Consider the following 14,019-nt stretch of genomic DNA (forward strand, 5'->3'; position numbering starts at 1 on the left):
ATGAGCTTTCCTCTATATCCTGTTTGTGGTTCACACAGTGTTTTGGTATTTTGGCACTTCTGCTTTTGTTTCTTCTCAGAACCTGGAAGTGCAGCACTGTTTGAGAATAAAAAGTTAAGAAAAAGTTTACCAACATTTTAGGAACCAGTAAAAAATGTGGTTTGTGATTTGAACAAAAGGTCTGGGTTGGTTGTTATTTTATCTGATCAGTTTGACCCGGGCTAGATACAATCATTAGCCCTTTGATAAATAGATTAGATCATCTCAGTATTTGCAGTATTATCTATACTTCCCATATTCTGTATCACAAATACATAATAGAATGTATTCCAAATACTAAAAGAAATAACAGGAGTACTTGTGGCACCTTAGAGACTAACAAATTTATTAGAGCATAAGCTTTCGTGGGCTACAACCCACTTCTTCGGATGCATATCTATGCATCCGAAGAAGTGGGTTGTAGCCCACGAAAGCTTATGCTCTAATAAATTTGTTAGTCTCTAAGGTGCCACAAGTACTCCTGTTATTTTTGCGGATACAGACTAACACGGCTGCTACTCTGGATCCAAATACTAAGATATGGTTATTTTAGGTTTTTAAAGGTGACCACTATTCCATCGAGATATTCTGACTCCTTGTCAGAACAGATTCAATACACAGTACCTGTAATTTGCCAGCAACTACAAATTCAGAGGTGTCCTAATCTCTTTTTAGGTCTGTGACACATTTTGCACACAGAGAATCATTTATGCATGTATTACCCATGCTGATTTACACTGAGTATGGAATACGTTTTTACTCAACTTGAGTAAGGTGGCAGAATTGGCTCAGTAGTGAATTTGCTAGATATATAACAATTATTTCCTACCTGAAGTTCTTTCAGTATAGTCTGACAGACTAAAGTGCTTTTGTGAAGACTTACTGGCAAGTTAAGTTATTTGAAGAAACATTATTTAACTGTACCCTTCTCCATCTCTTTCCCCTGAAATAATGAAATGCAAATCACAATCATATAAATATTCCTATATCTACAGCTCTAGAAGATGTGTGTCCAACCACATGCATGCATCCTATGTAAATTCTTAGTCAGCTGGCATCCAAGTTTGCTGCAACAGAGAAATAGCTCTCAAACTACTAATGAAGACAAAACACAAATTAAATGAATTACCAGATAGTCAGGCAATAAGGCATGATAGAGCTATGGTTTTCAAGAGCTAATCACGGCTTTGGGAGGCACAAAATATTGCCAAGTACCTCACTGATGGCATGCAAACACTTGAAGCATGATAAGGATTACCCCTAGGAGTTTATCCTGCTGCATTTATGGAATTTGTTTGAGAGTTATTAATTATTTAAATGAATTACCTTCACCATACTTTTACAGCATTTGTATTCAATACCATTATAGTAAAACCAGGGACTTTTGCAAACAGCAAGCTGAATTTGAATGAAGTCTCATTTACAGTTTGACTTGATTTCTGAAAGCAAGGGATTTCTGAGTTATGGGAGGCTAAAATTCTGAGAAGAACCAACTCCGTTGTGCCTAAATATTTCTGTGTATATCTTCCTAAAATCTCCCTGTGTCTGGGACACCCCTGCCCAACAGAGTTATGTTGAGTTTTAGCCTAAACTCAGTATCTCCTTGTTATATTTTCATGCCAGACCTTTGATGTTAATTGAGTAATCAGGTGTCTGTTTAATTATTTTAATGTGAGTTCATGAGTATAGAAATATTTTTCATGTTATAAACATGAGGGGCCTTTTTTATGGGTGGGACCTTAATCATATTGTTATTACTACTTGCCCTTTTCTAATAATCTCTCTGGAGTTATAATGCAGTTAGTACACAGCATGTATTACTTTATGTAAAACAAAGTTCTGAAGTGGTCCTGGCAGGTAGTAGTCATGGGCTTAAGAAATAATTATATGGTAAGGTGTAATATCAGTGATGGTTGGTGGACACTGCTTTTAGCTGAAGTATTAAAGGTACTGCTTTTGTAACTGATAGTCCAGCGTTCAAGAGCTAGCTGGGGTAGATTCCTGATTTCTCTAACTAAATGAAAGAATGTCTTTGATGTACATCTGAGCTTGGTGTCTACCCTTAAACCAATTTTTGCATGGCAGTTCCTAAAAGGGAACATTAAAATAGCCCACATAACACATATGATTCCGCTGAGATAATAAAAATGCCAGGAAAAATTGGGTACCAAACACATGGGTGTGCCAGCTGTCAAATACTCAGAATACTTGAGTGTAGGTGATGGTGGAAATCTGATTCTCTCCCCCCACCCCCCAGTGACATTTTATAAAAAAAGATTACCTGAAATAGTCTTGCTAAATGCTAAAAGAATGATTTGTTGAATCTGTCTCCTTGCAACAAGTCTGAGAACTCAATGCATAAATGTTCTTCATTTCTCTACTTGATATATGGCCCTCCCATTGTTAATTTAGTGTTGCCAAGTAATGTTGTCAGGTAATAGTTTTATCCTCCAGATAAAACCACTGTCTAGTTATGATTGATCTGAGGACACCAAATATTGCTCCACTAACTCCTAAAGTAAAACTGGAACTTAATCTTCAGAAAGGAGAATATTGCACACAGATGTATCGACATGCTTATAAATTGATTCTTTCCCCTTTTCTTTTTCTAGTTCATTGCAGCCAATGACAAGCTGTGGTTTTGGCTGGAAGTTAACTCGGTAGTAGATTTCTTCACAGTCCCTCCAGTGTTTGTGTCAGTGTATTTAAACAGAAGTTGGCTTGGTAAGTAAATTGCTTTTCATTTTAATCGCTGATATCAAAACACACACACCAGGCCCAGTTTGACAGAGCAGTTCTTCGTCCTGCACCCCACGTAAGTGAAGGAATGTAACAGATGTTGTCTTTGTGAGCTGTCCATTTCAGCTGACAGGTGGGTTATATTGCATGAGACATTTACCATGTCCATTTTGCTCTTGATACATAAGTGCAATTCTCTAAGAGAGGTTGCGAGAGGTACGGTGTGACTTTTGCATGGCAGTGAACACCAACTTGAAAGGAGAAGCGTCTGAAATTAGGCTGCTTTTTTAAAAGGTAAGTTTGATTTAATTGTCACTGCTCCCAACCTGGGCAGATAATCCAAAGCATTCATTTATAGATCTTCATTGCCATGAATAATCATGGACCTATACAACAATGAAATAAAAAACAGTTAAAACTTGAACTGATCTGGCCCAACTCAGTTGAACAATGGGAAAGATTCCAATGTTATTGGTCTCACCTTTTGCTTAGGAAAGACCGTTGGGGGTTGAGGGTGTGGAGAGAATAATAAGGTGTTGAGTGAAAACAGAGGGCACAAAATGAAGCTGAGAAGTTAGGGTTAAAAAGAAATACAGAGAGAGAATGTGGAAAAAAGCAGAGATGGAGAGAGAGAAATATTAATGGAATTAATGTGTGCCAACATACTATTTGGAAGCTCTTCTATCCTTAATACAAAATACAGGTTTCCCCTTTAGTTCAAATCCTGAAGTACTTATTCAGGCAAAGCTCCCAGTGAAGTTAATGCAGTTATGGTTACCATTACTTTTAACAAAGGGACCCCCCCACACACATAATTCCCACTTTGCTCTGTGATAAACCACATGCATCAGGAGTGCATGTGGTTATAGAGAAGCTGAGTGAAATATACCCCATTGTTTTGGGTCATGGATGAGAACAAGGTAGTTGTTTGAGGCCCACTCCACCAGTTGTTCGTCATCTGCATCTGGCTCTGAGTAACCCCAGTGAGTGTGTTGGCTGTTGAATTCATCCACATAAACAGCTGGGTGAGTGAGAGTGAGTAAGACTGGCTGTTCCCAGTTCGCACTTGGTGGTTTATAGACATTTGCAACCTGGAAGCCAGCAACCTGAATGACATCACAGTAGTTGGTCAATGACAGTGGGGCAGCATCAGAGATGTCTGAGAATATATGTTGCTCGAACATGTTTAGCATGTGCAGTGTGACACAGCAGATCAAATTCATTGATGGCATCTTTATATATATGTGTGGTCTTTTGTAAATAGACAATGTCAACGCTGTGATGATGAGTGATTTAGCTGATTATGTTGTGCTTGGATGCCAACGTTGAGTTGGAGAACTCTTAAAGCCGGACCAATGACTAGAAAGCCTGGGGATGGCACCACATCAGGGGTGATGGCTGGAAAATGACCAGGATTCAGTGAATTCATTGAATTTGGTCTGGTAGGTTGTATCATTAGCTTCCCCAGGGTTAGCCAGGTACTGAGGGGGGATGTAAAGTGAATGTTGAGCCAATGCCCCCCACTACAAAGGGATGATTGTTTGAACTATATGTTCTTGGGGGCAAGGACAGCTTGATTTACTTGGGGTGGTACCACAGTCTAAATAATAAATAGTAATATTAGAGAGCTCATACACTTTCTACAGTTTTTATAAACTAGTTTTGCTACAGCAGATGTCATTTTACAGGAAAAGTAAGTTAAATACTGTACATGACTCCTTCCCATTAGGTAGGGAGAATCGTCCCTGATCCAGGCAAAAGCGTTCTCCCCCTGATTGTTGTTTGTAGTCTCATTTTTGCCTGTTGCCTGGCTACAGCTTTTTGAAGGCTCTCCTTCCCCGTTGAGTGACAGAACTTGTCTGTGAAGTCAGCCTAGGGTTTGTGTATAATGTGCGTCATTTTGTAACACACATTCCTTCACCCTGTCTCCTTGTGTCTTTTTTTTTTTTTTTTTTTTAAATTAGAGCAGAAGGGTCCTTAGTGAAAGAATTCACTGTGATTCATCAAAGTTTCCTGCCAGAGCTATCATTTACGGCCATAACCTCAGCTCCTTAAATGTTGTTCCTAGATGCTGTGATAAACGAATAATGTGCAAATCCAGTAATATGTGTTAATGATGAATTTTTGTTACCTTCCATCCTTTAGATAGTTGGTTCTGCCTAAGGAACCCAATTATGGTATAAACATTTTTTTTTCCCTTTGCCACAATAAAGCACTATTCCAATAGCCCTTTGCAACTCCTTGGCAGTGTAAAGGGACTGTGATGCTGACATAAGCAGGCAGTGGAAGTATTCCCCCAGCACAGGAGAATTCCCAAGCCATAGGTATAAAGGGTAGGATGTGGTAGAAGGGGAAGTATCCAGAATGCACTGTACACCGGTGTTTCCTGAACTGATCCCTGGCTTCCTTCAGGTTTGAATGCACAAAGGATGGCTTCGAGCCATCTTTGCCCTTCTTCATTCTACTCCAGCTGTACTGAGTGGACCTCTGGCACAGCTGAGGATCTTAATTACCTGGTTAGCAGATAAACTCAGTGAGAACATCTGTATTATTTAAAAGTTAATTCACGTAATACAAATGGAATGACATTCAGCATTTTATCACACCCTGATGTTTATCCGAACAATCCAAACATGTGTTTTTCCTCAGAGTGATGTTTCCATGGGCTGTAGGATTTTCATATACAGATTAACAGGAATCCCTTATGTATAGGAGGTATACAGTAGGGGAGATTAATGTGGTCTGTTTAATTATTAATACATCAGGTATTTCCAGTGGATTTCACTGCACTTTCATGTCATTCAGCTAAGGTGAGTTCACCTAAGGTAAAGATACTGGAGGGATCAGATGTGTCTTCCTGCAAATTTATGGTGCCATCTCCTTAATATCACAAGAACTGGCCCAACTGGTTAAACAGGTTAATAGATGTCTAAGTGTCTGTGAATGAGGCAAAGGGAAATAGACAGACGGACAGTATAATCCAATTAAAACAAAACTATAGAAACCAAACCCCTCTTAACCCTGGATTAAACTCTGTCTCCGGAGAACTAAACATTCATTGCAAAAACTGAAATATAGCCCCTTACATCATGCATTGCCACAGTCATCAAGATAAAAAAGGGACTCACATGATCTTAATGATCAGTAGCTTATTGTTCAGTTATAGTGGGAAGCCAGTTTAGTTTCTTTCCTTCCCTCCAGTGGTCTAGAAATGCCACATTAATGGAGAAGCAGCATCAATAAAGGATTTACTTTAAAAAAAAAAATCTCTGGAAAACATTTCTAAAATACTTTTACTATGGATGTGGCATCGTCTATGGAAAATACTTGCTGGTGTGGGGTAGTGCACAAAAGATTTATCAACACTCATTTGGGATGAACTGCATGACTCATGCAAAGTCATTTGTGAGCACTGCTGTCCCAAATGTGTGTCAATAAAACCTTTATCCTCACCACATCATCATGGATTCCTTCTCACTCTAGTTCTCTTTCTGTCTGTCTTTCATGCTAGTTTGTTTGCATTTCATTTCCTGGTTGTTATTTTTGAAAGGAAAGTTGGAGTAAGGTGAAACAGCTAAGAAAAAGTGTTAGTATATCTGGAGCCAATCAATTTGAACACTGTATAGGTTGGGTTTATTTTGTCAGTCAGTGGAGTTGTACCAGTTTTCACTAGGGGTTGATTTAAAGACAATAAGATCACAAATATTCACAAATAAGATCACAAATATTCCTGTGTTTTCTTTAGGGAGGTTCACTTCTAGTTTTCACCTTGGAAAAGAGACTCCCTTGCCATTTCTTTTATCCACAGTTTTAGAAGCAGTCATTCATGTGCTAGCACATTCATGTGAACTGAGGTCATGCTTCATAAAATCCTCAATATTTCTAGCATAACAGTATACAAAAAAATTGATGATGGTAATAAAAGGGAAATTCTCCAGTCTAAGCACACACTTCTGTGGAGAGGAGAGTTTTCCCAAGGAAACAATGCCAACAAAAAGAACAGAGTTTCGGGTTTAAAAAGTCATTTTACAGATTATTTCAACCAAATGACTACAGTGCATTGTAGTGAAGCTAGGTTAAGAATGAAATTGTTCTGTGAAAACAGTGACATCAGTCTTAGAGGCTGAGTCTTCTGTAATAATTTACTCTCATTTTGTAACACACACGAGTTGTGCTTTAGCCAACACAGCTAAATTTTCAACCCTGAAATCCTCATTGCTTTGGATGGGCTTGCAATATGCTGAATTAAATAACATTGTAAAAAATGAATATCTTCCAGTAATCTGTTCAGCAGTGGTTTACAAATATACCACACAGCATTTTAATACTGTTACTTTATCCTCTGTGATAGCAAAACCACGTTAAATGTCTGAAATTGCCTTTCAATCATAAAACTATAGACATTAGAAAAAAAGGAAGGTATTGATTCTAGTTGAAGCTTTGTGTCAGAATTAATTGCCTAGACAGGATAGTATTGATAGAGGTGGAGTAAGCAGATAAAAAGGAATCTAGACTGCCCCTTGCCACCGGCTGTGGCAGCATCCGTGTCTGAAGAACAGCCGCAGTGAGACACCATTAGGACTGCCATCATTTTAAATAAAGCCTAAGCATTTTATTGCTTGGATTTCTTCTCTGGTATTCTAGAATCATAGAAGTTAGAGATGACCATTAAATCATCCACTCTTTCTGCCTCCCAATGTGGGAGTGTTTTCTACAATGTCTCTTCCGGTAGTAAAAGTTCCAAGTGCTGGAGACTATTTCACAACTTTAATATATTCTATTATTTTTCTTCCTAGTCAACCTAAATTTCCCTTTCCCTAACTTAATGAAATTATTCCTAGCTATGTACATTACCCCTTTGGCCCATCCATTGAATTGTCTTTCCTTCTTTGGTGTTTAGATGCCCTTTAGACATTCATAGATTGTTGTTATTGTCCCCCTTAGCAGTAGTTTCTTAGGTTTTTACATCTTTTTTAATAAATCTAGTCAATCACTTGCTGCTGTTGACTGAATTCAATACAGCCAAATTTTCTGCTATTGTAAATTAAAACTCCACTGAAGAAAATGTCTCAAGTGGAGCATTGCCAGTTGTGTGCAGGTATATCAGAGCCGTATGGAGGGACTGTAACTTCCTTACTTCAAAAAGGGAAACATTTGCCTGAGTAGCCCAAAACTGCATTTTTGCTGCCATACTGAATAGGAAAAATCTGTCTCTGGAACTGGGCAAACGATTTTCAATGAACGATTTAAGTAGCAGATTTACCCCTTTTTCTGTTTATGAATTATCCACAAACAGACTTCAGTTGTTACTAATTTGTCCATTAGTTGCAATTATGGAATATGTTTCATGCAAACAAATTTCAGCCTGTGGCTTGCTCACAGATTATTGGCTGTGAACTATTGCTTTGAGTATTTGCTATTTGTGCCACTTAAGTGGTCACAAAAGCCATGTGGTTTTGCCTTTGCTTCTTGATTGCATCATTGAACCATTTATAAACAGTAGGAGGCCTTGGATAAATCACTCTGACTGTTTGTGTGATCACAAAAGTGAGATGATTTGTGAAACTTTTTTTCTGGCAAAAAAAATCGCTTCTGTGACTGTGGCAAGAAAGAGATCAAGAGTGTGTGTAAAGCAAGCCTTAACAGGAAGATGTAAAATAAGGGGTGAAATTGTGATCAGACTTTGCACAGGGGATTTAGCAGAGGCATGCAAGAAGCCTCCACTCTTTCACCTGTGCCAGGGCTGATCACGATAACAGTTCCTGCAAGCAGTTCCTCCAGTGAACAAGTTGCCATGTCCCTGGACCAGCCCACAGAGCACTGGGGGTAGTAGCCTGCATTAGAAAACTCCAGGGGAGATTGTGCTGGGGGGGAGGGAGGAGCCACAGCTTTGCACCACTCCCTACATAAGGTCGTATGTAAATTGCACCATTTAGCCCCAAATGACTATGTATTGGGTGATCTGCAACAGGTGTAAGCACAATATGGTACGGATAGTGACTTGGTGACTTTTAAATAAAATAACTTCTTGAAGAATTGCTTTTCAGACCATTGATGTGGTAGGTTTGAAAGAGAGGTTACATTGTATATACACAGCCACCTTTGAAAAATGAAATAACTGTTGTTTTGTTTTCCCAAATACCAAAAGTTACTTTACATCAGGGACTTATCTGCCTGCAACATTTCACTTAAAATAAATAAAACAAACATTAACTTGCTTTTGAGTTAGCAATGGGGAGAAAAAAAGCAGTTAGAATAATTGTTCTGGGTGGTTTTGGGTTTTTTTTTTTTTTTGGAGAAGGGAGTGGTTTAGTTTTTGTGTATACCATAGTACCATCATCTTTTTTTTTAATTAGCTAAATTTCTAAATGAAATGTTTTGAAACAATAGTTTTGAAAATACCAAAACAAAACTTTTCCTAAAAAAAAAATCGTTTTTCACCAAAACTATTCACTGAATTCAACCCAAATTTACAAATTATTTCAGTTGATGTGAAACTGCATTTTTTGACAAGCTATTAGTCAAAAAAAAATTCACTCAACTCGATGTGTGTCTGTTTCTGTGTAAACTTTGCAAAGCAACAAGAGCCCCATGTTTTATATTTCCTTCCTGAGCACATTTTTATAAATCTCAGAAAATATTGTTTTAGATGGGACTGTGACAGCACCTGAAATATTAGTGCTAAATACAATTGCTGTGATAATAGGTGAAGAACTATGAGCTCCAAAATGTTTATTTTTGATCCGCTGACCTAATAATCAGTTTCCTCCAGCTCCTGTTTCTGTAGCTTTACAAAAACTCACTTTCTTTTCATCATAAATTTGCTCTCATTTTTTAGTGCTTTTGTTGGTTAAGTATTGTGCATTTCTGCCATCTAGTGACCAAGAGGAGGATTGAAAACACTTCTGAAAATCATTGGTTCATGTTTTCCAAATAGATTCTACAACATTTGTAACAAGTAACTCTAGAGAGCAGTTGTAATGTATCCAGTTTATTTGTTTTTATTTTTAAAAGCATACTGCCAAGATATTTAGACTCTCAAATTTAATTTCCTTAAGGGAAGTCCCATGTATTAGCCTTGAAGGACCATACATCATATCTATGTACTATACCTTTCTCTCTTATATAGGCACAGCTGTTTGTGTACCTCAGACAGTTTCAAATTGCTACTGAGACTTTTATTGAAAGTCTTTCTGAATACCCTCCATATGCTGCTACTTGGAAATAATATGTCATTGAAAGGAGTAATATCTCCATATTATATTGCAGACCATACTTTTCAGCTTTCCTCATTTTTTCAATAGAAAGAGATAATTCTGTTCCTTTAGAAAATATGTGGATGTGACTAGACAACACAGCTACAAATTAAAAATTGTAGGAATTAAAAATACAGATGCTTTCAGTTCTCTACCACTTCAACTTGTCATAAAAGAACAAATGCTCTACTTAAAAATGTACTAATGCCCAAATTCTTACATGTGCAATAAGAAAAAAATCTAACAAGGCACTAACTGAATTTGTAAAATTGAAATTGCAATTATATATCTAAATATGCAAATTATATTAAAATAATATATTGTGATGGTCAAAAAGTGATTGGAAAGAGGAGACTTGAGGAAATGAAGCAGGCAGTATGTATTGCAAAGTAGTTCAACAGCATCTTTCATGTCTGTTTCTTTTTATGTCTTGGATATCTTTACATAGTGTGTGGTTTTAAGATGGAAGATATTTTGACATAATTAAAGTTTGAACTGATTTTTGCCATCTAACATAAAATTAAGTGAAAGAGGTGTTTGAATAGAATAATTGTCCAGATATGAGCTGGAACTGAAGCATCAATAATTAACTCTACTTTAGTGCCAAAATCTGTTATGCAACAAAGGAGCAGGCATATGAAATGCAACCGAAGGATTTAAATCATGAAGTTGCTCTTTATTAGCCTTGTAAGTATTGTTATTTCCCCATGTCTCCAGGGAAATAAGTTAGCATATTATTACAAATTTGTAAGCCCAAAAGACAAGTGTTACAATTTGTCATAATGCTTTTAAGGAACACTTTAAAATTCTTCACAAAAGTAGAACAATAATAAGACCAAAACATTTTCTGCCTGTAAATACTGGTGCATATTAGCATTGTCTTGTAACATCTTTCTCCTCCTCATTCTCAAGTCTCTGTCCCTCGGGTGCATATTCTAATGGTTACAGCAGGAGACTCGAAGAAGGGACTCCTAGGTTCTGTTTTCCTAGTACTAAAATTGAATCCCTGTGAGAATTTTTGCAAGTAATTTAATTGCTTATGCCTCAGTTTCTGCATTTCTAAAATAATGCTACCCTGCTATATGATTGGCAGGACCAGATTCTGTACCTTCACTCAAATTGAGTAGTACCTTACTCAGGAGTATTTCCGATGAAATCAAAAGGACTTCTCTAGTACTGCTTGAAATAAGTAACAGTATAAGAAACTGGCCTTTAATATCTGCTTCATCAGCTGGGGCCTGATCCTCAGATGAAAAGTGTACAAGTGTATATTGCCTTCTGTCTCTTTTCAAGAGTGTCTCTGTCTCTCTCATTGTAGTCTCACATCTGCAAAGCATCTACCCAGTACAATGTAGCTGGCTAATACAGATACACAGGTTAATAAGGACCTTGGGTCAAACCCTGGAAAACAGAGCAAAGCCAAAATAAATTGGCTTTGATCAAGAAAAATGCACTTGAATATCACAGGACTAGGAAGCTGAATCTACAAGTAGTATGTCCACTTATCCAACTTATTGGGAGTCTGCTACTGTCTCTTTATACAGGATTTTGGTTCTTATTAGCCCTGCTGTGTGCAAAAACACAGGTCACACACTACTGCTACCCAACCTGACCAATATTTAGCCACACACAGACTTGTATGCAGGGTTGGCTCCAGCATTTTTGCCGCCCCAAGCGGCGAAACGGAAAAAAAAAAAAAAAGATAAAGCCGCGATCGGCGGCACTTTGGTGGCAGCTCTACCACGCAGCTTCATTCTTCGGCGGTGGGTCCTTCGCTCCGAGAGGGACTGAGGGACCCACTGCCGAATTGCTGAATTGCCGCCAAAGACCCAGATGTGCCACCCCTTTCCATTGGCTGCCCCAAGCACGTGCTTCCTTCACTGTTGCCTGGAGCCGGGCCTGCTTGTATGAAGACCTGCCACATATTGCTGAACTGTAGATACAAGGGAATGTGAAGTCTGCTTAGGCAATTGCTCTGCTACATTGTCTGCCAGTGCAGTAGCAATGTAAGTCTCTTGCAGCATTTTGCCTTTATGTACTTACTCGAGTGTGTTCCAGGTAGAGCTGTATTTGCAGGCTTTAAAACTCATTGCAGAGAAGTTTTCAATTATTATTACAGTATTAATGGCAAAACATTAATATTACCATGCTAGTTTGCTTTAGCTCTTAAAAGCATCAAACTTTTTGCACACACTAGTACACACAAAACATACTTGCTTAGATTTTTCCATCTGGTTTGGGGGTGTTTTGGATGCAAAATTTTGCCACAATAATCTTTATTCAAACATGTAAAATGCGTGTATTTAGCCACAAGAGTGATGGCTTTATCCTGGCTCTTGCCATAACAACTGAGCATGGGAATGATTTATTTCAGAATAGTTACAAGCAGGGCCGGCTCTAGGCAAAGCGCTCCAAATGTGCTTGGGGCAGCACTTTCCAAGGGGCGGCACTCTGCCCCCTCCCCCCCCCCCACACACACACACTTTTTTTTTTTTTTTTTTTTTGCTTGGGACGGCAAAAAGCCGGGAGCCGGCCCAGGCCAGAGCTCTGCCGCTGAGGAGCCAGAGCATCATCCCCTGGAGCCGAGCCCGGGCTGCGGTGGCGAGAGGGGCTCCCGGAGTGTGTGAGGAACCGGGGAGGGAGGGAAGTGGGGCCCGGGATGCAGGGAGGGAGGAGGGGACCTGCTGCCACCACCACTGCTGCTCTGAGTCTCCCCAGGGTGGCATGGCGTTTCCCCGCCCGAGTGGGCTGGGCAGGGCACCGCCGGGCTGGGCAGAGGGCGCAGATCCCGGCTCGCGCGCTGATGGGGCGAGTGGCTGGGCAGCCCGAGCTGCCAGGGAGCTGCCCCCGGACCCAGCCCGCTACGCACCTCCCCCACCTCAGCCCTGCGCTGCTTACCCCAGGCCCCCACAGCGCCAGGGGTGGGGAGAGGCAGAGCCCGGCTCCGAGCAGGGCAGCGGGGGATACTGCCCCCCCCCAGGAGACCCCCCGCGGCTTGGGCACCTGGGGGTCAGTGTCCGTCCTCTCAGCTCTGCCTGCACGGGGCTGGGGAAGCAGCTGTCAGCGCCTGCCTCTCGCAGCCTCTTCACTTGTACCTCCCCCCATCGCTCCTTCGCCACACCCCTTCCCCTTGTACTCTCCCTTCACCCGCACCTCCCCCTTCACCTCTTCTCCCGCAACCCTCCTGATATCCCCTCTCCTCCTCCACCCTCCTCCGCGAGTACATCACACCCCGCTTCTCTGCCAGTGTAGAGCCCCCAAACCCGCTCCTCTGCCTGAACCCTCTTTACTAGATCCCCATCCCTTTCTGGGTACAAGGTTTGAGGGTTAGTCCCTATGCCTTCCATGTGCATTTGGAGCACTAAAGATGGGGTGATGGGGGGGGGGATTTATACTAAAGTGAAATAAAAATAGGAGAAACGGTTTGATCCCCACTGAAAGTGTAAACGGGGCTTGCTGTGGTGAATGAGGTGGTCACGTTTTCGGGGGGGAGCCAAGGGCAGGGGCGGCAGGGGGTGCGGGTGGGGGAGGGTACTGATGGGGGGGAGAGAGCCCAGGGCTGGGGTGGGGGGCAGCCACAAATTTTTTTGCTTGGGGCGGCAAAAAACCTAGAGCCGGCTCTGGTTACAAGGAAAGAAGTCTAGAGAATTAAAAATTCATTAAAAATACCTGCAAATATTTATGACTCACATCATATTTAATTTGCCAAAATGTGGAATTCCTCCTAAACGTTCATGATACAGCATAATTGTTTGCCAAAAAGAAAAAAAAATGGAAGCATTGATTTTTGCCAGTAACAGCAAATTCAAAAAGCCTAGATTGCTATGTATTTATATGGCTTCACTTCCACACCATGCACATCCAGGCTCTTTTCAGTTTAGAGTGAAGAAGACAACAAATACGTGTGCTGCAGACACTATTAGGAGTGGTTTTGGGGGCAAGAATCCTGGTTCTAGAGCTCCTACAGCTACTGGGATAGCAGCTA

General features: G+C 40.2%; 1 protein-coding gene across 11 annotated transcripts in view; it reads left to right on the top strand.

Annotated features, from left to right (window-relative positions):
- KCNMA1 (potassium calcium-activated channel subfamily M alpha 1) overlaps positions 1 to 14,019 on the top strand; it is an 898,072-nt gene that overhangs the window by 601,358 nt on the left and 282,695 nt on the right. For all 11 annotated transcript variants that reach the window (XM_065407332.1, XM_065407334.1, XM_065407336.1 and 8 more), the window contains one exon: positions 2,652 to 2,763. In XM_065407332.1, coding sequence (XP_065263404.1) covers positions 2,652 to 2,763 — 112 coding nt within the window. The remainder of the gene's footprint in view (positions 1 to 2,651; positions 2,764 to 14,019) is intronic.

The sequence above is a fragment of the Emys orbicularis genome, chromosome 7 (assembly GCF_028017835.1).
Source record: "Emys orbicularis isolate rEmyOrb1 chromosome 7, rEmyOrb1.hap1, whole genome shotgun sequence".
Lineage (NCBI taxonomy): Eukaryota > Metazoa > Chordata > Testudines > Emydidae > Emys > Emys orbicularis.